This window comes from Mastacembelus armatus, chromosome 12, assembly GCF_900324485.2.
Source record: "Mastacembelus armatus chromosome 12, fMasArm1.2, whole genome shotgun sequence".
Classification (NCBI taxonomy): Eukaryota; Metazoa; Chordata; class Actinopteri; order Synbranchiformes; family Mastacembelidae; genus Mastacembelus; species Mastacembelus armatus.
Window position 1 is genome coordinate 2,335,748 of NC_046644.1, and position 27,903 is coordinate 2,363,650.

Consider the following 27,903-nt stretch of genomic DNA (forward strand, 5'->3'; position numbering starts at 1 on the left):
CATGAAGAGTTTCCTGGTCACTAAATGTCCAGCAGGTATAAATTTATTAATCTTTGCTTCGGGAAGTTTCATTTCACATATAGGCTGGTTTGTTCTACACAAGGATAATCTTCATAATAGCATTGTGTTGGCTGAGAAATAGCTATCAAGAAACTAAAAAAAATATGAAACAAAAAATATAGCAATTTATTATGGCCCACCATAGTTAATGTTAGTTAATGTTCAATGGATGTAAAATGATTATAGTACCAGCAAAATATACATGGAATTGCTTTGTCCTTCAGAATCAGTTATTATCACAAGAAGAGCATTTACAGTGTAGTACTTAGGACTGAGAAGGTAGTGCTGATATTCTGAACATTACTGGCACAATATTCTTTTGTAAGAAAATCCTGAGCAAAAATTAATTTTGCAGTTGTGACACTGAGTTCATAACCATAATACATTTCCTTCATACAGCGTAAACATTGAATGTTTCGCCCCAAGGCTCGATGATCTAACAGTCAGAATGTAACAGTTAGCTCACCATCTGTTTGGTAGAGTCAAAGGTCAAGTTAAAAAGTTAAGACTACCATGAAATCAGAGCGAGCACTAAAATGTGGCAGTGAAGCAGTTCAAGCTGGCAGCTGGGCCAGGTTGCTGGAGAACTGGCTGTCTGAAGGACTACACAGGCCACAGACTTGATGTGAACCTTAAAATGTGGAAGTGTGTGGACATGAAAGGGGCAGGACTACATTTCAAAATTTCTACTGAGTCAGAAGAGCTACACGAGAAGTAAAAGTAGGTACAAACGCACTTTGCCTGTGATCATGGCAGGACTGGTGGAATCCCTTTGGTCAACTCACTAAAGAAAAGTCAAAGTCTGCAAAGATTTCTTGCTGCTCAGTGGTGAGGCTGCAGGGTGTTCGTGGGAGGGTAAGGACCGGTTTGAGGCGAGTAAACTCCTCGTCGAAGTTACTGACGTCCTGCGGTGCCCTGATGACTGGTAGGAATGGTGGCTTCACCTTCTTGGCCAGGAGAGCTTCCCAGTGCATTCCCTGTCAACACACAATGACTTAATGAGCAGCAGGAATCCCTGACCTGTTGCATACAACAGATGAGTCAAAGTGAAAAACCTGCCAACATGATCTAGATTCAGTATGCACTTAAGTAGTGGATGTGCTACCTTGGTGGTGTACAATGAAAATATATTGGATTTGTTCATAATGTATTCATTTTTTTCACAGTAGTGTTCCTTGTGTTGTCAATATCTTGCTACTACAAATAAAAGGTTGTGTTCAGTGAAGAGTGCAGAACATATTAATAACAGCACATTTAAAATATCAACACAAACAAGATTTCTGTACTAACAGCTCCACTCTTTATTTCCTACTCTGTGACAGTTCATCTGCTTTGTCTCTTCACTTTCACTTCAAATGCTTTCAGTGCTTGCACCTTCAACCAACATCTCATTTCACTCTATATACTTCAAGTGGTATAAACTTCTTGTAGTAAGTATATATCTGCAGATATGGACCTGATGTACTGTGCCTTTTTTAGTTTTGGTAATGACTTGGAAAACAGTTTGTTACAGAAATTTGTAGAAGTATTGTTGTGAAGGAATTACATGGAAGGTGTAAGTACAGAACAATGACCTGGAAGAATCTGTGTCTTTTGATCACTGAGGCATCTTCCACTCCTGCTCCGAGTCTCATCTCAGGGTTTTTCTGCAGAAGCTGAAATACAGTGAGAAAAATGGAATAGAGTCACAAACACACACAAATCATTCAGAGCCTGTACTTCAATCAGACCAACTAGAGTTGATGTGTGGATATGTTTAACCTAAACAATTCAGATCCTATGATAGGACACCCACCTTTTGAATGAGAGAAACAGACTCAGGAGAAAGGAAGCGAGGGTAGCGCACATCATCGTTGACAATGCTGTCAAATACCTCTTCCTCATCGTCACCTGGAAAAGGGGACTGAAAGACAGCAGCACGTTTTACACTAGAGCGTCTTCAGGAAAGAAACAGCATACAGTGAGTTTTTCATTCAAATAAAACTCAACGAACAGCAACCTGCAGGTGTTTACCAATTTTTAATAGTTGTAAAATCTTACAAAGCTGTTTTTTTACAATAAGTAAAATGTTCTGAAAGCATTTGAAAAATCTAGTTTGGAATTTCTAATTTCTACATTTTTACCCAGAAATACTTTGTCAAATCAAGGTGGTTCCTGTCTGGGGGAAGTAAGTCTAACAGCAGTTTGGAACTGCACCAAAGCTGGATTAATCCACGTGGGGGCTGTAAAAGTACCTCACTATTGTCCCCAAGCTAGTGTGTAGTGTGTAGTCTGATTACTGTGTAACATAAATGGAAGTGTTGTATTATATCTATAGTAGATGCAGGGAACTACTACGAGACAAGGGTTCAAGATCATGTAAATATTACTTTTATACACCTTAAGGAAATGAACTTACCTCTTTACATTGCAAATAAGCACTAGCATAAGCACAATCAAAACCAAAAAAGGAGGCGGACATTGTGAGCATCCGACTCCACATGGGTATAGGTGTAATCAGGCTGTCTGTCAGACCTTAATAATTTCAGTGTGTGAGCCTAGGGACTCTGAGGTCCCTGAGGGTTTGTTTAGTACTGGTCTGGTAAGCCATCCTTGCACTCCCTCCTCAGAGACTCCGCCCTGCTCAGTTGGGTTATTAGCATGTATATTTATACTGACCTCTCCCACCAGCATCTCATAGATGAGGACCCCCAGCCCCCACCAGTCCACACTGCGAGTGTAGTTGCTCTCTGTCAGGACCTCTGGAGCTAGAAACTCTGGTGTGCCACAGAATGTTGAAGTGCGATCCCCATGACCCATACCTACACACAGTACAGTGATTACACACAGGCAATCAGGGCTGTGAACAGAAGCTAATTTTTTGCTGTATTGCACATACTAACTTCAACATGCAATTCTGATACATTTACATTTCAAATTCACACAGACAGCACAGAATGTTTCTAAGACAACATTTTACTGCTTTTGCTTTTATCATAGATAAAACGTGGATCAGATTTAACTGGACCTGAGAAATCTACATTAAAACTCTTCTAAAACATTGTACCTTCTTTGCACAAGCCAAAGTCTGCTATCCTGACAAAGCCATCAGCATCCATCAACAGATTATCCAGCTTCAGATCCCTGACACAGAGACACAGGGCAAGAACAAACCAAATTATACTACATACTTTCAACATGCAGCTATCAATGAAGTAATACTGCTCTGAAAGCAACATGAGGAGTACTCACCTGTAAACTATTTTGTTTTGGTGGAGAAACTCCAAAGCCAGCAGCACACACGAACAATAAAACCTTAAAACAGACAAAAAGTAAAGATGATAGAGAAATCAAACTACCATCCTGTAACTGCTACATGCCAGTGGGCTGTGGTTTAGAGAGACAGATGTGTGCTCACTGGGTCTGTTTCTCAGTGAAGATGCTGGTGTGAATGTGTGTCATAAGGTCTCCTCCCGCGGAGTAGGCCATCACAAAGCACACATGGTCTGCAGTCTGGAAGCAGCCATATAGGTTCACCAGGAAAGGATGTCGTGAGGCGTTGATCACTTCAAAGATCCTCTTTTCACACATGAGGCTGAACACAAACACACAGAGCTGGTCACTAATGAAACACACACTGGCTGATTAAGCATGCAAATCCAGAGTCTGCTTCATGGTCTGACCTTCATTAAATATTTATTTCCTAAACTGTCCCATTAGTAGGACATTTCCTGACAGACTTCTTGATGTTAAAGACTGCCCATTTAATATTTTACCATTTTATAAGCTGACATCAGTAGGCTTGTAATCATGAAATTGTGATAATAGTTAATCTTTTTTATCTGTTTATTGTCAATTTAATGTCATTACCCAAATGTTGATTGTAGATATCAACTTGTTGCTGATGCTTTTAAGAACTCTGGGATGTTTTAATGCAAATGTGCCCTTCATATAATTCTTTAATAACGTCCATGCTAGCTTGGGTGGGTTAGATTGTCAGACACTATAGCTAATTAGTGCTCTCAGGATAAATGAAATCACCCTTAACCAGTCCTTGCATTATCTCTTAGTGATAATCTAACTAGTTAATCCAGTAGCCTGTATCATGTTATGCAGCTACCTCTGAGGTAGCTTTTAGGTTTTCTGCCTCTCTCTAAAGGGGAGCACCATGGTTTTATCCATGATGTACAAGAGCTAAACACTAAACCTTCTGCTATCTTCTATGAGAAAAATAATCCATGGATTGTTTGTTAGCTCCAATGATTGTAAATGCAATATTTCTGATGTGAGATAAACCTCATCAGACAGCTACTTCTCTTCTCTGTGCTTGACATTATTTTTAACTTCTTTAATTCGGAACAGTTTGCAAAAGAGGAGACAGAGAAGCAAAAGAGTATTCTGTGCTACTGAGAAAGTTGAAAATAAACATGTTAAAAGACATATAAAAATAAATATATAAAATAGACACACTTCTGATATCACATGATCATATTTCATATGCTGCTTGTAACTAATTCAGCCTCTTTCACACACACTGTGTATTGAGGCTGACTTAAAGGTGCAGTGTTATATGTGAAAGATTTAGCAGCATCTAGTGGTGAGTTTGGAGAATGCAACCATCTGAGCGTCCTTCACACCCCACCCCAGTGTATCTAACCATGAGGGAGTGTTTGGTGGGTGTTACCATTGAACAAAATAAACCACGACCCCCTGTCTAGAGCCAGTGTTTGCTTTGTCTATTCTGGCCTACTGTAGAAACATGGTGGTGCAACATGGTTGTGAAAACCATGTTGCACCACCATGTTTTTTGTGTCAGGAGACCTGCTGCCTATGTAGATTTATAAGGCTCAATTGAAGATTAAGAAAATTCTGGTTATTACAAACTATCCATCCATCCATCCATCATCTATACCCCCCTTATTCCTAACCAGGGTCACAGGGATCTGCTGGAGCCTATCCCAGCTCTCTTTGGGTGAAAGGCAGGGGTACACTCTGGACAGGTCACCAGTCCATCACAGGGCCACATAGAGACAAACAACCTCACACACTCACACTCACTCCTATGGGCAATTTAGAGTCACCAATCAACCTGACATACATGTTTTTGGACTGTGGGAGGAAACCAGAGTACCTGGAGAAAACCCACGCAAGCACAGAGAGAACATGCAAACTTCACACAGAAAGGCCCCTGCTGGGTTTCAAACCAGGAACCTTCTTGCTGTGAGGCAACAGTGCTAACCACCAAGCTTTCATGCTCCCTGATTACACACTAATGACAACATATTTATGAATCCGGTATTCCATTTGAGCTAATAGCGCAATCTAAATATTACGCATTCAACCTTTAACAGAGTGCCAATACAAAACTACATGATACAGGCACATAGCTACACCCTACAGGCAGTGATATATTTAGATCCTATCCCATATGAAACAAAGTAGAAAAGTATTGTCACTAGCCTATAACTAAATTCCAAATGACTTAGTGGAGGAATTTCTTACCTGTCAACTTCGTCACGTGTGACAATGTCTCCTTTCTTCAGGGCTTTAATGGCGTACAGTTTGCCTGACTTCTTATATTCTGCTAGCAACACCTTGGATCAGTCACAGAGCACAGGAGAAAGTTTGATTTGATTTGAAACGTATTTGACATATTTCTTGAAAACGAGGGAACAGAAAGATGTAACAAAAGATTCCTGGGTGGATTCAAACTGGGAATGCTGTGATTAGGTCAGTAAAAATGTTGCTGGTGGTATTTTTATTTATATTTTTATACTATATTTTTAAGTATAGTGCACAGGAGAACAATTTGCATGTGTACCTTTCCAAAATGACCTCTTCCCAGGACAGAAATACAGTTGAAATCTTCCATCCCTAACTTTTCCTCCTTTCTGCAAGAAGAATACGAAAAGACACAAGCAAGTGAACACTAGTTAACACATTTTTACCATCCTGTTACAGTTTAGTGTGTGAAGGCCAAATACTTTCAAACAAAAATACTATATTCCACACTCCTACTGACCGTGGTAGTATGACAGATTGCAGAGATGGATGGACTGATGGTTGTTGCTTGGGCACTGGGCTTGTCTTCTCACCAGGAGACTGAAAAATAGATGCAAAATAAATGGACACATCAGTGAATGTAACCACCGTTACAGGAAATAATCTAGGTTATGACACTGCTCATGATATAAAGGCCTAAGTAAATGTTCTTTGTCTTCTGTCCTGGCAAATATTGTAACTGATAATGCATGACAGTGGTGGACAGTTCGACTTGCTTACCAATGGAGAGTCGTCTTTAGTATTCTTTCTTATGTGATGTGGAGATCTGCCAGGTTGTTCTTCAGCAAAGTTTAGACTCACTACAGTGGGGTCTCTTTAAAAAAAAAAAAAAAAAAAAAAAAAAAAGCACAAGCAGACTGTCACCACTCGAGACTGATGTTGGATTTACTCACTGCTTTTTGCATCAAAAACAAAAAGAATCCACAGAAAAATTTAGCCAACACACTGTTGCCGTCTCAAATACAATTACTGTACACACTGTCAGTTTCTTATATACATACACATTAATGAAGAAACTGCCCAAAAATGCATGGAATTATGCTTTAAAAAGAAAAAAAAAAGCCATTATCGGGATCACAAATGTGGAATCTTTGTATTTAAATTCTGCAGTTTCCACCTCCTTCATTCTGATGACCTCTGTGGTGTCAGAAGTGAATGGTATATCCTTATCTTATTCATAGATATACATTTGGGCAACAATATTTGAATGTTTGTCTTTTATTGAGTTTTTGAAGGAACTACTCAGCTTCTAGATAACTTCACCTGGATGACTGAGAATCTTCACAGACACTATGCAGTTGCCTTTGACAAACCCAAAGTTAATCTACAGAATAGAAACAGGGATTTTGGAACTATTTTCAGCTGTTTTATGTTAAGCACCTTCCCCGATCAGGAAGTGAGATTGGAGTCACCTCCACCCAGATGGTGGACCTCTAAAGGACCAAGTCCTCTTTCATGTGACTAAGAGGAAAAACTGCTGAACTAACCTTAAAGAATATACATTGTGAGGTCATACATTGAATCTCATACATTGATTCCTGAGACCAGACACCTAAAGAAACCCCACTTCCTCACCTCTCACCTCTCTTTGTTTGCCCATGATGCCAAATAAAGACTCAACAGTGTTATATGACTAGCAATAAATGTCTTGTTTCATGTTCCTGATCAGTTTTCTGTATTAAAAAAAGAAACACTAAATCTACACAGGTTTTGAGCCGCAAGGCAGCTGTTATCTCTGATTCACAGTACTCCACTAAAATAGAGAAATACATCAAGTAAACACAGTTCAAAGACTAACAATCATTTGTTATATCAATCCAACCGAACTTAGTGTTTTGTAGTGTGAATTTTATTAGTTTTACCATAGATTTTTTGATGCAATTCTGCACAAGACAGAAAACTGTTATGTGTTTAGTTATTTGAAATGACCACCTACATCCATCCTTCACTCATGGGTTATATGAGACCACTCTGCCACAACTCCCTTCTTGTTTCAAATTTCCACAGGTAGAGCTTCAAAGTTTGAGGTCCCGATGAACGCACAACTGTCAGAAAAACACGTCGGCGTCGATAAAAGGAACTGATAAGCAAGGAGGCATAAGATTTCGAGTGATCTGCAAATTTGGAACCAGTCTTAAACTGGAATTGAGTTTCAATTCTCATCCCTACTAAGTTACTGGGAATGTTTTTCTTAAGTCTGTACTAATTAGATTCTTAATGTTTAGGTGCTCAATTAACTGAGGTTTCATGTTCTGAGAAAACGCATCTTTAAAGTAACAACTCTGAGAAAGACTGCAAGTGGCAGCTACTGGTTAAAACTGAACACTACATCTCCTGTACATTAACTATATACAAATCTCTAATTTACATTAATTTGGACAAATTCAAACATATCAAAGTACTGCTACAAAGTATTGTTTAGTATATAAGCGCTTATTCTCTATTACCTATTACTTGTGTATACCCGATTACTATCAATGCATTTGATTCAAAATAATCATCGTATATATTGTAAAATACTATTTCAATGCTTAATTACAGTACATTACTTACACTGTTTTGTGAAACATTTTCATACATTCTGATCACTGGATCTAAGCTGTAGTGGAAAAGAATAGTTACAGTGATATGAACCACTTTTGAGAATAATCTTTAAAGAAAGAAATTAATGCATGCTCTGAAATACGAAACTAAGGCATAGATGCCAGGCTGCCTAAACAACAGAGAAAATTCAGATAGATGAAGATCAGGGGTAGAGAAATATTTTTTCCAAGGGGCCACATGAGAAACTGGGACTGTTCTAGAGGGCCAGGTTAATAGACAAACTTCAATTAAGCCAAATAAATATAAATATAAAGAGTAATTTGGTAATGAAAACATGAAGCAGAAATAGTAGAAACACCAATATCATTTAACTGACATTCAAAAAAAAAAATGTGTGCATGCTTTGCAATATCTCATTTGGCAGTATTGATAAGAACAGCAATAACATATCTTTATACAAAGTAACATTGCTATGTTGTTTGTCTCATTTTATTATCTCATTTACTGTTTTTTTTTTATTGAGTGAGAGACATCTAGTCTGGCTTGGTCTTTAATAAGTGCAGTTAGGTCTGAGGTGGCTATGCAAAAGACAGCTGGCAGGTTATCATCAGTGAGAAAAGATCTGTTTTTGGATTTGTTAAACAATGACATAAATGACATAAATAGTTTTTCATGTATCAGTTAACTTTATCCAAAGTGCAGTAAAGGGAACCAAAACTATATCTAATCAGTATTTGCAGCACTTCCCTTCGCCCTTAAACCAGCAGTTCTCTGGTTTGACCTGCACACAGTTTGTTCTGGCACAAGCTGCTGTAGTTCTTCTGCAGATTCAGGCTGTCCCAATGTTTCTATCTCTTCATGTGATTCCAGACTGACTCCACACTGCCCAGATCAGGGCTCTGTGGGGGGTCAGACCATCTGTAGGAGTAAGACTTCCGGTTCTTCTTGCCTCTGACAATAGTTCTTCATGAACTGTAATGAGTTCTTTATGGGCTTGTTGTTCTGTGTAATGGAACGCAGTATGAATCTGGGATCAATCAGACACCTGATGGTGTCGTGTGATAAGAAGCTGCCTAAAACCTTTGCACAGTATTGTATATTCCTGAATGTCCCTTTGGGATGAATAAAACTTATTATCTTTTATCACGTGTGGAAAGTTCTCTCAGAGAAGAATAAAAATGCAGGAGTGTATGTGACTGCAGATCAGTGAGTTTAAGCTGAACACCTACATTATCTACACTGAAAGTGAAGGGAAAAGAAATCATCTGCAATTCAATCTCCACTGTTTTGAAGACTTCACATCACCTTGAAAACTCACTCTGCACTGGTTCTAACATGGATGAGCATCTGCACAGGTGATAAGCTGATGTTGTGGCTTCTTTCAATGTGCCATGTAGGTGAGAATGTTACCTATTAGCAATTGGCTTGATAGAAACTACAATTTCCTCATGAAAGCCTTCACCAGACTGTACATTTCATGTGCAAAGAGGCCCTTGCCATGCAGCTTGGTATTTAGTTTACTTATTAGTGCAGTCACATTAAGAGCAAATGCAAGGTCTGCCATTCATTCTGCATATGTGTCTGCATATGTGTCCCATTTAAGTCCAAGCTTGTTGAAGCACTCATTTACCTCCATGTACAAATTACCGTTATCCCAAGTACAATGATGAATAACCAAACACTATTTGATAAATGTGGGAAATCACAAAGCTGGCCCTGTCTGCTACATTCCTGGATGTGTAAAGCTTTTTGAAAAGTCCTTGTGTTTAAAAACTTAGCTAGCAAAGCTTCAGTTGTCCATGCATGCTCTGCATCAGTCAAGTTCTCAGGTATTTCTCTTTGTGTTTAGTCTTGTAGTAGCAATTCAAATTTTAATCCTTTAAAAACAGCAATCTGTTCTCAACATGGCTTTGTATTTGACTTCAGTAAATAAATACTTAAGAGTTGCATATATTTTAAAATAATATATTTTATAATAATAATAATTTTATCATTTAATTAATTTCATTTCATTTTTAAAAACTCTATTCTGAATATTTGCTTCGTTTTTGTTGTGAGCTAAAATTTTTGAGGGCTAAGTTAAGTCACGTCTCTCATTTCTGCTTGCCAACACCTGATAGTAAAGTTGCAGACACATACACGCATACACATACTTCCACTGAATAAATAAAATTGCAGTCATCATAATAGCATTGATCTCACATTCTATACATAATGTACACTTATTTACATTTTATTCTTAATTTCCCCATTCACTTCTCACGGGTCAGATCCAGATGGATCAAAGAAAGCTATCAGAATATCTGTGGATAGATCTGAGCCTTTGATTAAGGCTAAGCTAAAGACTCACCTATTCAGAATTGCTTTTAGCACATAACAGCACTGGGACACTTTTGTTATATATTTTAACAATTGTTTTATTATTCTACGTGTTTTATGCTCTGTTTTCTTATTTTACACTGATGTAAAGCACCTTGGCTGATGTAGGGGGCTATACAAATAAAGTTAAATTGATTTAATTGAAAGCAAAACTTTGCACTAGTCTGGTCATCGAATATCATGCAGAAGTGACATCTTTGATCTTCATCTTAAATGTTCATACTGGCAGTGTGAATGTTAAGGGGTCTGGCTGCTCTCTGAAGCAACTACCACTATAGATCAGGCTTTAGATACACATACTTGTTGGAAGGATATATTCATTGCTAGCTTGGCTCTGTACATGGGATTTTATTAACAATAAGAAAAATACAGCATATCAGTGCTGTTATACTCATTTTTTTTTTACATCATTATAAAAACTACTGTGTCGGCTTTTTACCAGAGCTGAATGCAGTTCAATGATAATGCTATTAGGCCTCTACAGAAGTCATATTTTCTTTAGTCTCATAATATCAGAGGAGAAAAAAAACAGCCTCAGGACCCCATGAAAAGCTAAGCAAAAATGTTAATATATTCTAAAAGCTCTTTCATAAATGTGACAAAGAGATGTTTCTGGATCTTACCGTGATGGAGGAGTGGTGGAAGATGTGAGGGCAGTGCTAGGACCTGCTAATGGAGGGCTCATGGGCTCCAGGGAGCTGCAGGGAGGCAGGATACTCATCACCAAACGCCCCCAAGTGGCAAAGTTCATGTTCATCTGTGCAGCACGCAGGAAGTCCTTCCCTGTAAGGGGAGATGGACAGATGAAGACTAAAAATCTGAACTATTGACTATTAAAAAAAATGTATTTTGAATTCTCTCTTAGGAAACTACTGAACAAAACAATACTTTGTAATTTCCTGCAACTGTGAAATTCAAGTGCACACACACACACACACACTAGAGATTGACAAGGTACAACACAAATACTAAGAGGAGCCAGGATAACAGGTCAGAGTGGGGATGTCATCACCATCCCCACTCTCAGAGATTGAGAACCAAACCTCAATAGTAAGCTGCAAGCTCAACACAAGAGCAGCATTACAAACAATCCCTACAGCTGCCAGCACTGAGACCACTACCTGAACATCTAGCTGCACAAATGAACCAGCTGAGAATGTGGAAAACAAACCTAGAGGCCAACTTTAAGCCAACCACACAACCCCCTCAGTGAAATCATTACCAAGAGTGGTTACGGATATCGACTACAGAATAGAGCAACCATCAGTCAATAGAGGCAGGACCCCAGATAAACACTGTGCAAAAAGGCCCCTGAGACAATCCAGCACATAACAGCAGCATGTAAGTTGCTAGCAGGCATGGCAAACATCAAATGCCACAACCAAGTGGCTGGCATAGTGTACAGGAACATCTATGCCAAGTATGGGCTGGAGGTGCCAAGGTTAAGGTGGGAAACGCCCCTAAAAGTGTTTGAGAACAACCAGGCTAAGATCCTGTGGGACTTCCAGATACAGACAAGCTGGTGATGGCTAAGCAACCAGACATACTAGTAGTGGTAGATGCATCAATCCCAAGTGATAGCAACATCAGAGAGAAGGAACATGAGAACCTTGAGAAATACCAAGGGCCGAAAGAAGAGCTAGAAAAGATGTGGAAGGTGAAGGCGACAGTGGTCCCCATGGTAATCAGAGCACTGTGCTCTACATTTCCAGCTCAGTGTCAATTTTTTCAATTTCAATTTATTTGTATAGCGCCAAATCACAATACAAATCATTTCAAGGCACTTTACAAAAACTAAAACTAAAAACCCAACAAATCCCTTATGAGCAGCACTTGGCGACAGTGGAGAGGAAAAACTCCCTTTAACGGAAGAAAAAACCTCCAGCAGAACCGGGCTCAGTTTGGGCGGCCATCTGCCTCGACCGGTTGGGGTGAGTGGATAGAGGAGAGAGAAAAGAACAGCAACAATAAACAACAAGCTAGCTAATAGACTTAATATAGTCTGAAACTACATTTGAAGAAAGAACTAGGACAATGCAGTGTGAATAAATGTTAGTACCTTTCTCTTTAGGGAAAATTCTCCTTTGCCTCTGCAGTTTGGGACGTCGCTCAATGACAGGATTGATAAATGTCACCTAGAAATGAATAGCAACTGATTAAGACTTAAGTTAAGTTGTTGACTTAACTGTAGCAGCACAAAGGCTATATCATATGGAAAAAAATGTTAACTTCTTGAAATTGTTTTATCAAAACAATTATATCACACTATCTTTGTGACTTTTAGTCCCTGCTGCTTGATCCAGTAACAGAAAGTAAACAAAACAACAACAAAGGATACAGACTTAAACATATTATTGTTCTGGGGTAACAATAACAACATAAGAATCCAAATCTTCATTGATTTACGTATTAAGGCAACTCTGGAAAAATGCATGTGCAGTACATGAGAACCAAGCTATGTTTAGCTTTAGGTTCTAAAATGTTATTGTTCAATATTTATTGTGTGCCCAGGTGGTGTTTATTTGCAAAACCATACAGGGTGGCATGAAAGTAGAAGGTCTACAGGCTAGGAATGAAAGTGAGAACCTCAATGAAGAGGATGCCCTGAGGTTCCAGCTGGAGACACATGCCATGCCGTCGGTTATCCAGGAAATCTTCCAGCCGCAGGAACTTCACTCCACTTAAGGCCCGCCAGTCTCTCCAGCACACATTAATTTCAAGTTCCCTGGACTAGATGAACACATACATAAAAAACATTTATGTTCCCACACTTGAGAAAATGTGACTAATATAGTAAGACCTCTGCAACGGCACAAAATGAGATGCTCTGTTTTGGTAACTGACATGTTCATTTTCTGAGTGCAGCATAACTAAAACTCATCTCATCTCTCTGTACTCAGATGAATCATCACCGCACCTTGAGAAGGTCAGGGGATTCACAAGGGACAGAGTATAAAAGAATGGTAAAAATGTAACCAATGTAGGCTGGGATATCCTGACTGCTTCTGGAAATAGATATCATTTACTCAGTCAATCTCCTGGTACTCATCAGTGCGTCATAACCTCTGTGGTCTTTAATAAAAAGTCAAGTCAATGTACAAGCCTGCATGACATAAAGAGTTCAGGCTAGAAGTTAACTTCAACTCCCAAGGTGCATTTCAGCAATTAACATTATATACCCTGCTTAGCAGGAGGAAGATCAGGACTACAGTACTTAGAAAAGTGATTTTACAATGTACAGGTGAGGTGAATTTACTTTGAGATTTTAGACAATCTTGGGTGAATTCAGCAAACATGGGGTGGAAGGAATTTTCATATAGCTACAACATGCCACCTTCTGTTTCACCACAGACATCCTGGCTGCCCCTTATGTGAACTCAACAAAGACCTAATGTGTTAACATGACACTGTCCTGTCTCTCAGCAGGAGAACACAGGAAAAGCAGAAAAAACAGGTAGTCACAGAGGGTTGCTAATTAAATTTCTGACCAATAAACATTCATTTGTATACATGTAGTGTGTGATTTATGCGTGTGAGCTCAGCTGCTCAGTGGTTATAAAGGACTAATGCAGCCTGTTGGCTTGGTCCATCAAATCAATCCGACCTGGACGACAGGTCTAATTCCTGATTCTGCCACTTGCCAATTAATCTTGCAATCCTGTGAGCTTTACTCCAGCTCACACATCTAAGTGGCTTCTTCTCCATAGCAATGGCAACCACAGCTTACTGATACTGTATTCATCCACAACGCCAAACTGAGCCACAAATCATGATTTTTCAGAAACAAAGATCAAATAATAAAATCAGTTCTCCTGACATCACATTATTTAGCAGAGTCCCGTATTTGTATGTTGAATAAGGTTTAGGATGTTGATAAAAAAAAACATTTTGAAGCTAAACTAAGCACAAACTAAGCTATTAAGTATTCCCCACAACTAGTAAACTCTATGTCTATATGACTTCCCCTTTAAAATGTCTTATGCTGAGAATGATGGCTGGAAACCTTCAATGAAATATCAGAACTCAAGTCTTAAGTAGTGATTCTGCTGTGTGTGTAAAGGCAGATTAAAGCAAATGTCAGAGGATTAGTAGTGGGATTAAATGAGTAGAATAGATATTCTGCCTTAGAGGTACAAGAAGCCAGAGCTCCATGTCATTTTTTGGGGGGTTTTAAACAGATGTTAAAAATAAAGGGTAAACTTATGAGTTTCCTTGCAACACTGTTTAACATCAAATTAAACTGATATACTTTAAAGGAAGACAGCAAGAAAAATTTGTAAAGTAACACACTGTCAAATTACTGTTTACTTCTGTATAAATCAGGTTAGATGACCTTACTGCCAAGCCCCCTTTTTGTTTAGTACTAGTTTTCTTTGTACTTCCACAACAAAGAGATCAATGTCTTTATGTTATTAAACAGCATTCTTGCTGATTATGTTACGACTAATATTTTTACAAAGTGTTTACAATCAGAATTTAATTAGGACGCAGATGAAATGAAGATTTATTCTGCACAGAGGAACTTGTCACAGTGGCTGCACTGACCTTTCAGAAAATAAAATCAAGTCTGGTAGAGGATGAGCAGAGCAAACCACAGAAGAATTAATTACTAGATTAAAATCACCACCCTATAGCAACTATAGACTGGTGTACTAGGCTAGCACGAGAGTTGATCATGGCAGAAAACAGGGTATCTCTTAATAAAATTTATATAGTTTCATCAAATCAGCCAACACACAAGCTTCTTTGTTTGTTAGAACCAAAATACAGAATCTGGATGCATGTTGCCCAGAGAGATTTGGTTTCACCTTATGAAACACATGTATTTATCATTACTATATCACAGTCGATCACAAAATCAGTACATGTTATCATAAAAGCAGATAAGTGGAGTAACCACTAAAAATGTAGTTAAGCTGCTAAGTGAAGTGAAAGCCACTGACCCGTTCCAGTTCGATGCTGAAGCTCTGGCCCCAGGCATCTTTGCCCAGCTGTCTCCAGTGTGTGCGCCCCACTATCCTGTTGTCCACCTTCAGCACGGCACTTATCTCCGCTAAGACACAAATAGTAGCTAATGAGCACTATAAACATTGGAATGGGCTGCATGAATATTTTAAATACCAAAATATAGTGCTAGCCACCATAAATACGCAGACTAGTCCTCTGACTGTTCAGCAACTAAAATCCAGATGAGGAGAGAAAGAAGGTAATTCAATTGTACCAATTACATGGGGTGCTTTCAAATATTGTTGTGAATTCATAGTGTGATGAGCAGCGTCACATAAAATCATTTTAGAAATCTTTTTTTCATGCATTTGGGATGTATTTTGACATGTCATGGTAATATTATAATGGCAGGTTTCCACAACCTATCACCAGTAAAAGCCTAGGTAAGTTTTATTTTCTGTGGTTGACATGAGTCTAAAATCAATTAAACTTTTCAATGTATGAAAATAATAAACTTCCAAAAACATAGAAAACATGAACTAGGCTATCCTTTTTGCTTTGTTTTACTTCCCTTCATGTAGGGAAGTCTATAAGTAAAAAGAAAAAAATGTTTCATGGGAGTGTTGGCTTACAGGACAGGTCATCAGCTTTGGTTGTCTTCCCATTGGCACTGCGTCCTGATAGGCCAGCTCTCACCTTCATAGACTTTCCGTCCGGGGTGGCCAAGACACCCGTCACACGACCACGGCCCGGAACCGACTCCAGCAAGTCTTGGCAGCCCATCAAACATACTTCTAACCGACCTGAGGAAAATCCTGTTACCCATTCAATCTTGTGAAAACCTTATTCAAAGTATGTTGGACATCACTTATTTGATTGAGAGAGCAACCTGTTAGACAGGCTGGTTTAAAGAAGGAGGAAGAGGACGCTGAGGATGGAGAATTGGACTGCTTCTTTGGTGTGCAGTAGGAAGGCGAGGTTCCCAACATTAGTTCCTCTTTAATAGCTGTATGCTTGGGATGGTCCTGAGGCAGCTCACTTAAACGTCTCTCCAGGGAGAGTCGTAACAAATCCACCTTTTGAGATGACTCTTGCATTCGTGCCTGAGCCTGAGAACACAGAATACTCATAAGGAATACTGAGTTTCTGGGAGGTATATCAGACAGTGACAGCAAAGATACGGAAGGGAAACAGAGAGACAGAGAGACAGAGAGAGAGACTGCTTTATAAGCAGTCAAAACATAATGGGTAAATTTGACCCGGGAGGACAAAAGATGAGTCGTATTGTCTTCAAATTTACCACACACCTTTTGTCCTCCCAGGTCAAATTTACCCATTCTGTTTTGACTGCTTATAAAGCACAAGGTATAAATTGATCACCAATTTTTTAGTTTCACCTTTTTAGTGAACTTGTTTCCAACATATTACCATATATTTTACACTTATAGTAGGGAACCATACATGTAATTTTTGGTTTTCTTCCATATAATTAACTAAAGTTATCACATATTAACTTTTGAAAATGGGTCAAACTGACCCGAAGACAACAGGAGGGTTAAAATGATAAAAGGTATTAAAATTGATGTCACTTGTACAAACCAAATGGATTAGTCCAACTGTCATAAAGATCTCCAGGAAGACATTAATTATTTTATTTTAGATATTTCAAAATTGTCATGTTTCATGATATGCATTCTGTATAGTGACTGCCAGCACTTCTGATACAACAAGAGTTTACCTACTTACCTTAAGCTCAAGATGACACAAATACAAGCAGCCCTTATGAAAACCCTCAGGGTTCATATATACACTTGTATTTAATTACCACATCGCATAAGTAACTTTGCAATGTTGCTACATTTCACAGACATCAGAACTGACCGGAACACTAAATACTATTAACTAAACAGGTTGATTGCGTGCATCAATTCTAGTCAAGAAAATTTTAAAGGTGTAGTGTGAAATCACAGGTTGGTCTGGCAGGGCTGTAGGTGTCACCGTTTTGTTCTCAAGTTCATATATTGACAAAAGACTGCAATTCCCAGAGTTCATCCTGATTAGTCAAAAATAAATAAATAAATAACAAAAACAACACATCAACAATCCTCTGATATTAATATTACATATTCTTAGCTGCAGCTGTGATTATTTTGCAGACACAGTAAAACCTGAGGTAAATTTGGACTATCCAGCTGATATCCACCTCTGCAAGTATGCGGCGGTCCTGGATCTTACGTCCACTCAGCTGCTTCACCACATTTTTAGCGCCTTCTGCTACAGCCGACTCAATTTTCATGTGGTGCATGAGTTCAGCCACCCGCAGCTCCACAGGGCTAACCAACTCCACAGAATGACCTGAAGAACGGTAAAGTTCTGTATGTCAGACTTAAGTATCAGTAGCAGGTTTTAAAACAGATACGGTATGCACTGGCCTATGAAGAGCACTCTATCTGAACTATAATTATTTATTATCATTATTATGAGTAGTGATAGTACTAGTTAATGTAGTATATTACATCTACTAAGACATGTCTACCCAACACTATGTCACCTGTTTAAAATACAGCAATACATGCATTTTATGATTCCAGTAGGATTCCCATTCACCCAATCATCTCCAACTAGTTATTAGTTAATGTAGCTTATATGTTAATATGAAACATGATTTGTTGCATTGACTATCAATTTAGTTACTCCACATAACTTTTGATATTGTTGGTAATCGCCTTGCCACAGAAATGAAAATTTGTGGAGGGTGGCCCATGATAAAAATGAAAAGTTGTTGCCTATATTGTGTGGGATTTGTCACAGTTAACTTTTTAATAATGTGTGTTTTAGTGTTTTCTGGTTAAGATTATGAGGCAAAAACTGTAAAAACTGTACAGGCAAAAACTGTACATAAGTGCATTAAGGTTTACCCTGTGTGCTCTCCTGCTCCCCATCTCTTGCTTGACTGACTTTGATAATCTGCATGCGCAGTAGTTCAATCTTTGTGCGGCTGTCCTGCAACATCTGCTGGGCTGTAGACAGCATCTTCCTGTCCTAGAAAATAAAAAAAAGACAACTTAATACAAACCACAGTGCTTCTGCCTCAATTAGGTCATTCATAAAACAAAGCCATAGACATTCAAGCACCTTCCATCATAAAGACAAACAATCTGTGTAGGGAATTTCACACTTTTTAGAATCATTAAAGAACACACAGCACAAAAATTTTAGCTACAGTGGGTACGGAAAGTATTCAGACCCCTTTAAATTTTTCACTCTTTGTGTCATTGCAGCCATTGCCAAAATCAAAAAAGTTCATTTTATTTCTCATTAATGTACACTCAGCACCCCATCTTGACAGAAAAAAACAGAAATGTAGAAATTTTTGCAAATTTATTAAAAAAGAAAAACTGAAATATCACATGGTCATAAGTATTCAGACCCTTTGCAGTGACACTCATATTTAACTCACATGCTGTCCATTTCTTCTGATCCTCCTTGAGATGGTTCTGCTCCTTCATTGGAGTCCAGCTGTGTTTAAGTAAACTGATTGGACTTGATTAGGAAAGGCACACACCTGTCTATATAAGACCTTACAGCTCACAGTGCATGTCAGAGCAAATGAGAATCATGAGGTCGAAGGAACTGCCCAAGGAGCTCAGAGACAGAATTGTGGCAAGGCACAGATCTGGCCAAGGTTACAAAAGAATTTCTGCAGCACTCAAGGTTCCTAAGAGCACAGTGGCCTCCATAATCCTCAATGGAAAAAGTTTGGGACGACCAGAACTCTTCCTAGACCTGGCCGTCCAGCCAAACTGAGCAATCGTGGGAGAAGAGCCTTGGTGAGAGAGGTAAAGAAGAACCCAAAGATCACTGTGGCTGAGCTCCAGAGATGCTGTAGGGAGATGGGAGAAAGTTCCACAGAGTCAACTATCACTGCAGCCCTACACCAGTCGGGGCTTTATGGCAGAGTGGCCCGACGGAAGCCTCTCCTCAGAGCAAGACACATGAAAGCCTGCATAGAGTTTGCCAAAAAACACATGGAGGACTCCCAGACTATGAGAAATAAGATTCTCTGGTCTGATGAGACCAAGATTGAACTTTTTGGCGTTAATTCTAAGCGGCATGTGTGGAGAAAACCAGGCACTGCTCATCCCCTGTCCAATACAATCCCTACAGTGAAACATGGTGGTGGGAGCATCATGTTGTGGGGGTGTTTTTCAGCTGCAGTGACAGGACGACTGGTTGCAATTGAAGGAAAGAGTACAAGTACAGGGATATCCTGGAAGAAAACCTCTTCCAGAGTGCTCAGGACCTCAGACTGGGCTGAAGGTTCACCTTTCAACAGGACAATGACACTAAGCACACAGCTAAAATAACAAAGGAGTGGCTTCAGAACAACTCTGTGACCGTTCTTGACTGGCCCAGCCAGAGCCCTGACCTAAACCCAATTGAGCATCTCTGGAGAGACCTGAAAATGTCTGTCCACCAACGTTCACCATCCAACCTGACAGAACTGGAGAGGATCTGCAAGGAAGAATGGCAGAGGATCCCCAAATCCAGGTGTGAAAAACTTGTTGCATCATTCCCAAGAAGACTCATGGCTGTAGTAGCTCAAAAGGGTGCTTCTACTCAATACTGAGCACAGGGTCTGAATACTTATGACCATGTGATATTTCAGTTTTTCTTTTTTAATACATTTGCAAAAATTTCTTCATTTCTGTTTTTTTCTGTCAAGATGGGGTGCTGAGTGTACATTAATGAGAAATAAAATGAACTTTTTTGATTTTGGCAAATGGCTGCAATGACACAAAGCGTGAAAAATTTAAAGGGGTCTGAATACTTTCCGTACCCACTGTACTTGCCAATTGAAGACAACATTTCAGGAATTCTAATAATAAAACACAATAGCATTGACAGGAGCTCAAGTGCCTCACCAAAATGGAAAGCTGTCATTATTCCTTACATTTTCAGAAAAGATAGAAATAAATGCTAAGCAGCACAGGCAGCAGAGCTCATGTTCTATCCACTGAGAGGAACAGTCCTGTCCTTATAGACCATCTCTGCAGTGGCATTTCTTTGTGGTATGCCCATTTTGATGTTTAAAAAAGAATATTTATTTTGGTCCCCTCTAGTCTGTAGATATGATAGATATAATGAGAACCATTGTACTGCTTCAGAAGAAATATTAATGATTAATTGATACAAGCAGGTTATGATTAACCGTATCGAAGGCCTTTTTAAGATCAAGAAATATCAATATTAATATTGTACTGTACCTTCACTGAGCTGTTGGTGTAAGTCTGAATCATGTTCTCGGCACCATGTTTGACTTTGGTCTCCATGGTGAGCTGTTTCTTCAGGGTTCTGACATGAACGGCTAATGGCGATGTGGCATCTTCCCACTGACATGACTCTGTTGTCCGATTGAGTTCTTCTTCCAAGCAGCCTGCATAAAAATAATCGCATAGCATTAGAATTATACCTTTGGAAACAAAGTTTCAACAAATAAATTAATAACACGCAAATCACTGTATTGTTTTCGCTCATGCTGAAAACATTATCCAAACATTCACAGTGTACCGTCATTTGGAAAAAGTATTTGAACCCCTCAGCTAATGACCTTAACAAAAGCTAAGCTGAGTCAGGATTTAGCAAACCTGCAGTCACTGGCACCTGGTTGGAAGTGTGAGAAGAAAAAAAACAAACATTTTGGGTTTGCTCTTTGGAAGAACTGATATGCCTCAGTGATTTCAGAAGACATTCATTATTCCGCAGTCTGCAGTCAGACAAACCATCTGTGAATGTAGATGATTTAGTGCTTCAGGTACTCTCCCTAGAAGTGAACAGCCAGCTCAGATGACTCCAACCTCCCTGTTCTTGCATTTACCTCATGCAAATCGTGGTGGGTGGTATTCATGGCCTTACACAGAACTCACAGACTAAACCACTGCTCTCCCAAAAGAAAAAAAAAAAAAAAAGCAAAGCAGACCTGTGTGTCTGAAGTTTTCCAAAGAGCACCTTGATGCTATACAACACTACTTGAAAACTGCTTTGTGGATGCTTTTCTGGCAAGAGTCCACAGCACTGTTTGGTGTAAAAAGGGCACAGCATCACAACCTAAAAACATCATCCAAAATGTGAAGTACATTAGAGGGAGGTTCATGATGTCGGGCTGCTTTGCCGCCTCTGGGCCTGGACAGCTGCCATCATTGAAGGGAAAATGATTTCCCAGGTTTATCAATTTATGTTCCAGTATGTCAGGGTGACTGTCCACAAGCTGAAGCTCAGCAAGACAATGGCCCTAAACATTGATGTAACTACTAGAAAATGGTTTCAAACTGAGAAAATCCACTTTTGGACCAGTCACAGCGCAGACCTTAACCAACAGCAATGCTGTGAAATGGTCTCTGAGAAACATTCACACCAGATCCCCCTTGAATTTGGCTGAGCTGAAGCTGTTCTGTAAAGAAGAATGGTCCAAAGTTGTGCAGGTCTTATCCACAGCTACAAGAAGAACTTGTTTGAGGTGACTGCTGCCAAAGGAGGTTCAACCAGTTGTTAAAGCTGAAGGTTTTTCTACCAGTACTGATGATTAATGGGTGTGTTCAATAAAGGCAAAAGAGACTATCATTGTTTGTGAATTATCAGTTTGAACACACTGTCTAACTTAGATGAAGATCAGATCACATTTCATGACCACAACGGCTCACATACTTTTTCTTGTGGCTATAGCAATGAGTTTATCCATTCAATTCAATTCAATTCAATTTTATTTGTATAGTGCCAAATCACAATACAAATCATCTCAAGGCACTTTACAAAAACTAAAAACCCAACAAATCCCCTATGAGCAAGCACTTGGTGACAGTGGAGAGGAAAAACTCCCTTTAACGGAAGAAAAAACCTCCAGCAGAACCAGGCTCAGTTTGGGCACCCCAACCGGTCGAGGCAGCTGGCCTAGTTTTAGTTTTTGTAAAGTGCCTTGAGATGATTTGTATTGTGATTTGGCGCTATACAAATAAAATTGAATTGAATTGAATTGAATTGAATTGAATTGAATCTGCCTCGACCGGTTGGGGTGAGTGGATAGAGCAGAGAGAAAAGATCCATTGCTTGCACACTGTTGTGAACACTGTCCTATTGCTGTGTACCAGCATGCAATTGTTAGGGAGTGACAAACTTTGCAATGCTTTCCACAAAAGCCAAACTTTTGCCAAAAATGGGACAGTCAAAAGAAGCAGTGATACTGGCAGATATGACCATGACAAAACATGCTTTGCAGCTTGAAATCAAACCTTAAAGCATGAGTCCAATTTCAACTAATTTCTTAATTCAATCCATTAGAATTTCAGGTTCATTTGAAATTCATTCACATCATTTTACCATGCAGCAGGTAGAATGAAAGTGAATCTTCAAGATCAAGTGCAAAAGTAAGAAAGGACAAAGTGTTAGCCTCAACAATACTGCTAAAAAATTACATATCACAACTGGGAAAGAATTGTCACTGGCAATGCTCAGTGCTTTTGTGGTTTTTTTGATTGTATTTATTTTGTGCTGTATTATGATTTACATGATTTATATGTGCAAGACCTCAGTGTCATAATTTGACTGTTTAGTGCCTTTTTAAATATCTAAGTCATCATTTTCTGCAGGAAAGCTTCAAAAACAGACAGAATTCATCCTCTTGTGGATGAAAGAACATGAATACGCCTCAGTAAATTTCAAGATACCACATACTAAATTTCATGCCTGTCTCCTTCAAATATCAAAAAGTGGCCAAAAGGACAGACTGATGATTCACTTTTATTATTTTTTCAATGTATTTCTTACAAAATAAAATAATATAAAGATGATAATAGGTTAAGGAGTTGCTAGGTTTTCAGAAAAAGTAACTCCATCACATTCTCTGTTTTAGTTACCTGTGGTGCTGTCTTTCTCTGTAGCCATAGACCTGGCATTGAGCTCCTGCAATTCCATGTGCAACTTGTCCAGCTTGCGGCTGGAGGCCTTGAGTTGACCCTCCACGTCGGCTGCGCTCTTACGATTGGTGACAGCCCGACGTAGCCTCTCAGCTGCCTCCTTGATCTTTAGCTCCCGCTGGATCTCCTGTCTCAGAAGAGCACGGGCATCTTCCAAACGCTGCTGAAACTCTGGGTCAAGAATATCCCCATCATCCAGACACTGCAGGTTGCTGCCCTGAAAGACAAACCACACCTTCTCTATCAATGCCCTTGTTACTATTATATGTCTTTATGTATCATGTTACATTAATGGTCCAGGTATCTATACTGTTTCTGTAAAAACATGTCAATGTCATTTATTGGACTTTAAAAAATTACAATGTGTAATTGAGACAGATTGGAAAATTAAAGACTTTTTATTTAATAAATGAAGCTCAGGTTGCAGCCACCATTTGATGTAGCTAAACAGCTGCAGATTGCATACTGGAGTTTTTAGCTCGAGCCAAGACACATTCTTTTGCTTCACTAATCTTGTCTTGCATCACCATCAAACGCCACAGCTCCATAGTTTTCATAGAGATCAATATGTACCAAAATGATTCCACCTGTCAAACACTGGTTCTGGAAAAAAAATGTGATTACTGAATTGCATTAATATAGCATTTATATGTTAGCATATTGGTGTACTGAGGTGGAAGCAATTTCAATTTCTATTCAATTTATTTGTATAGCACCAAATCACAATAAAATAATCTAAAGGCACTTTACATAGAGACCCAAACATAGTGCTTGCCAGAAAAGCATCCACAAAGCAGTTTTCCAGTAGTGTGCTCAATGTGCTCTTTGGAAAACTTGAGACACACAGGTCTGTTTCATTTTTTCTTTTGGGAGAGCAGTAGTTTAGTCTGTGGGTTCTGTGATTATCACCAACCAGGTAATCATGCACCATGATTTGCATGAGGTAAATGCAAGAACAGGGAGGTTGGAGTCATCTGAGCTGGCTGTTCACTTCTAGGGAGAGTACAGATGATTTAGCGCTGTGGAGCACTAAATCATCTAGTTGAGGGCTTCACCTACATACATCCAAGCTTCACTGGGAATGTTTGAATTATATTGTCAGAATGAGCAAAAACATTTGGGTGTTATTAGTTAAAATAGATCTTTATCAAAAGTGTAATTTTGATCTGGTCATATTTTAAGACAATTAAATTAAATGGCAGGTAATTCTAAAGGCTTCTTACTTTCTTCACAGTAGACACATGCCCATATTCATACCTACAGTCAATGTCAATGCAAGTCTCCAGTGTCTTTAAATAGCAAAGAACCACACAGGGTAAAGCCACAAGCAACTTAGAAAACTTGTGACTAGCCAGAATATTTGACATATAACAAACATTTGTTGCATAAAACATGTGGTTGAAGATACAATGAGCTAAATCAGTTCTTTAATAGGTTTGACCTATCCACCACTAAAAGTAGCTTAATCACTATTCCACTGCCCCTTCCATCACTTACTTGCAGTAGGCAGCAGGCCCTGAGACCAACACCTGCGCCCCCTCACTCACCTAAGAATTTTACCACACTTTCACTTTCTCTTCAGCTAGTTTTAGTATTAGTATTACTGCTGACCAGGTGAAGAGAGAGTTGGAGAGGCTTCACCCCAGGAAGGCTCCTGGACCGGACACCCAGATGGCATCAGCCCACGCGTACTGAAGGCCAGTGCGAGCCAGCTGTGTGGAGACCTGCAGCACCTCTTCTCTATGAGCTTATACCATCAGAGAGTTCCAGAACTGTAGAAAACCAGCCATGTTCTTTGACTTCTCGTCTGCCTTCAATACTATCCAGCCTAGGCTACTGAGGGAAAAGCTGGAGGGCCTGGATGTGGATGTGTACAGAAGACTGGTGAATGACTTTGTGTGTACAGCTGAACGTGGACAAGACAAAGGAGATGGTGGTTAACTTTAGCCATAAGAAGTCCACACCTGTGCCGATTTCTATCGCGGGAACAGACATGGTGCTAGTAACATCATACAACATACATACCTCTGGGTTAATTTAGACCAGAAGCTAGAGTGGTCCACAAACACTGAGGTGCTTTACAAAAAGGGCCTGCGCTGACTCTATTTCCTTAGAAGGCTCAGTCCTTTAATGTCTGCGACAGAATGTGCCACATGTTCTACCATCTTCTTCACTGTGGTGTGTTGGGGACCAGGAATTAGGGTGAAGACTCAAACAGATTAAACAAATTAATAAAAAAGGCTGAGTCAGTTGTTGACATCAGGCTGGTTCCATTGGAGGAGGTGATTAGAGACAGAATGCTGGAAAAGATCAGGGCAATTATGAACAATGTCCCTCATCCTCTTTTTAGCACCTTGGACAGTCTGAGGAGAAGCCACAGCAAAGGACTGCTGCAGCCCAGATGTTTAAAGGAGCGTTACAGCAAGTCCTTATAATCAGATTATACAACCATTTGTGTGTTTTTAATGTATCTATTTATATTTGTGTGTTTTTTTCTTTTTTTTTTCTCTATGTGTTTGCTGCAAAGACAAACTAATTACCCCTTGGGGATTAAAAAAAGTATCTATACAGTTTTGGCTTAATCTGAATGAAACAAACTTTATGTGAACTTTATGTGAAGGCATCTAAGTAACTGTCGATCAAAAATTCATAAAATCACGTCGTTACTCAACAAACACACATATACACAACAAGTTACTCTACATACACAGTCTGTGTGTATGTAAAGCACATTACATACACACTTATACACAACACATTACATACACACATATATACACACACAACACATTACATACACACAACACTACATACACACATATACACAACATATTACTCTCCACAGACACACTTACACACAACACGTTACTCGACAAACACACCTATACACAACACATCACAAACACACATATAACACACTTGGTTTGTTTTGTTATCATCTTCAGGCATGTAGCCCCTTCCTGCTATTTATTTACCTTCTTGGGCTGATATACTGTTTATCCCTATGAGAATAAATGTAGAGCTGAAATAACTGGTTGGTTAGTCAATAGCCAGAAAATGGCAAGTAAATATTTTCATAATAAACAATCAGTGAAGTAATTTTTAAAGATTTAAAATTCCCAATTCTATATTGCTGCTTTTATTTGTCTTTTTTTATTATGTTATTGGAACCATACAGGCAATTTCCTGAGATTATCCTGGGCTTTATGATACAGAGAAAGGCATTTTATTTGCTCTGCTGACACTTAAGAGAATAAACATTAAGTATCAAAGAAAACAATCTGAAGATTCATCACTAATCAAAAAAATAACCCTAATTGAATTCATGACACAGGTTATATCAGAGTAAGCAGTAACAAAATATAATAGTATATGGAACAGTATTAGGAACACAGTCTTTGGGTTTTGGACTTCTGTCAGTACATCATTTTGACTCTGCTGTGTGTTTTGAGTCACATCTTTCACCATTATACTTCACACTGTCAATTGAAAATAACTGTAACCTACACTAGTAGATCATTTCTCCTTTTGCTACCAGTAAGTGACTTTGTCATAGGGCTGAGCAAAATAACAGCTGCTGAGACTAGCTGCCCTTTGTGTTTGGTATCTGTTCATCTCTATGGCTATTATCCTCTGTATTACCTAATAGACACAGCCCCTGTCAATCAAAAGAAGTAGAACTTGTCCCAGGTTGTCGAGTCCATTACAAGACAGTGAACCCATAATCTGAAACCCAGCAGTTATCTATATCAATTAAAAAAAAAAAAATCAACAGAGCCCACCCAACTTGACATTTTTCATTTTAACTATGTAGAAACTATGTGGAAATTAGCCGCAAACTCTGTATATATTTCAGCACGACAGAGTTTTGAATGTTACACGAACAAAACAAAATTGTTGCTTCCTAAAACGCTCCTGGGTCCCCGACACTGGGTGTTAGCCCAAATAACAAAGAAGGACTGGTTTAACCCTTCCCATCTTTAATGTGTGAAACTGAGTCCTTTAAGTAATTACAGTTAGACTTGATAGGTATTTGTCGATCTACCACAAAGAGAAAGGAACTATGTGGACAAGCAAACAAGACAAACAGGAAAATCGAGTGCGCCTGTATGCCAAAGTAGCAGCTGGCCTTGTTCATCAACAACCTGAGAGCGTTGAATTCATATCTGTCGACTCCACGATAACTACGAGCAGTTTGAAGGAGTGAGAGACATGTACCTGCGGTGTTAGACCCGACATGGTGGCTGTCAGTCTGTCCGTCCCTGCTGCCAGCGGTCTTCCCGACTCAGAAAGTGAGTGAACAGCTCCTGGAGGAATGGCACGACTACCCAGGTAACTAAGAGCCGCATGTGAGACCCAGAGTCTGCTCGTACAGACTCTTTCTTACAGACGTCTCGTGTCCATCGTAAAAAGTGCTCTGAGGAAAAGTTTGAATTGAGGGAAACTGCGGCTCGACACAAAG

General features: G+C 39.2%; 1 protein-coding gene across 2 annotated transcripts; it reads right to left on the reverse strand.

The window, feature by feature from the left end:
* Positions 1-89: 89 nt before the first annotated feature.
* On the reverse strand, positions 90-27,903 carry pkn3 (protein kinase N3). Of its 2 annotated transcripts, none has more exons than XM_026297980.2 (22): positions 27,660-27,903; positions 23,382-23,658; positions 20,739-20,908; positions 18,390-18,513; positions 17,675-17,826; positions 16,361-16,580; positions 16,104-16,265; positions 15,468-15,577; positions 13,111-13,254; positions 12,584-12,659; positions 11,148-11,307; positions 6,322-6,415; positions 6,062-6,141; positions 5,861-5,930; positions 5,542-5,633; positions 3,458-3,634; positions 3,292-3,354; positions 3,107-3,183; positions 2,719-2,861; positions 1,856-1,963; positions 1,635-1,715; positions 90-1,037 (listed from the first exon to the last, which is right to left on the reverse strand). In XM_026297980.2, the coding sequence occupies exons 1-22, from the start codon at positions 27,678-27,680 to the stop codon at positions 837-839; spliced, it is 2,802 nt and encodes a 933-aa protein (XP_026153765.1). In that variant the 5' UTR covers positions 27,681-27,903; the 3' UTR covers positions 90-836. The 2 variants fall into 2 exon arrangements, with proteins under 2 accessions (XP_026153765.1, XP_026153764.1); XM_026297979.2 differs by having other exon boundaries at positions 16,104-16,274.

What these genes read in the sequence shown, in the direction of transcription:
- pkn3 (XM_026297979.2), bottom strand. Translation starts at nt 27,680, where the DNA reads ATGTCGGGTCTAACACCGCAG. An exon ending in TTCACTGAGAAACAGACCCA is followed by an intron (nt 3,355 to 3,457) that starts GTGAGCACACAT and finishes GTCTGTTTTAAG; the next exon opens with GTTTTATTGTTCGTGTGTGC. An exon ending in CTGTTTCTCTCATTCAAAAG is followed by an intron (nt 1,716 to 1,855) that starts GTGGGTGTCCTA and finishes ACTGTATTTCAG; the next exon opens with CTTCTGCAGAAAAACCCTGA.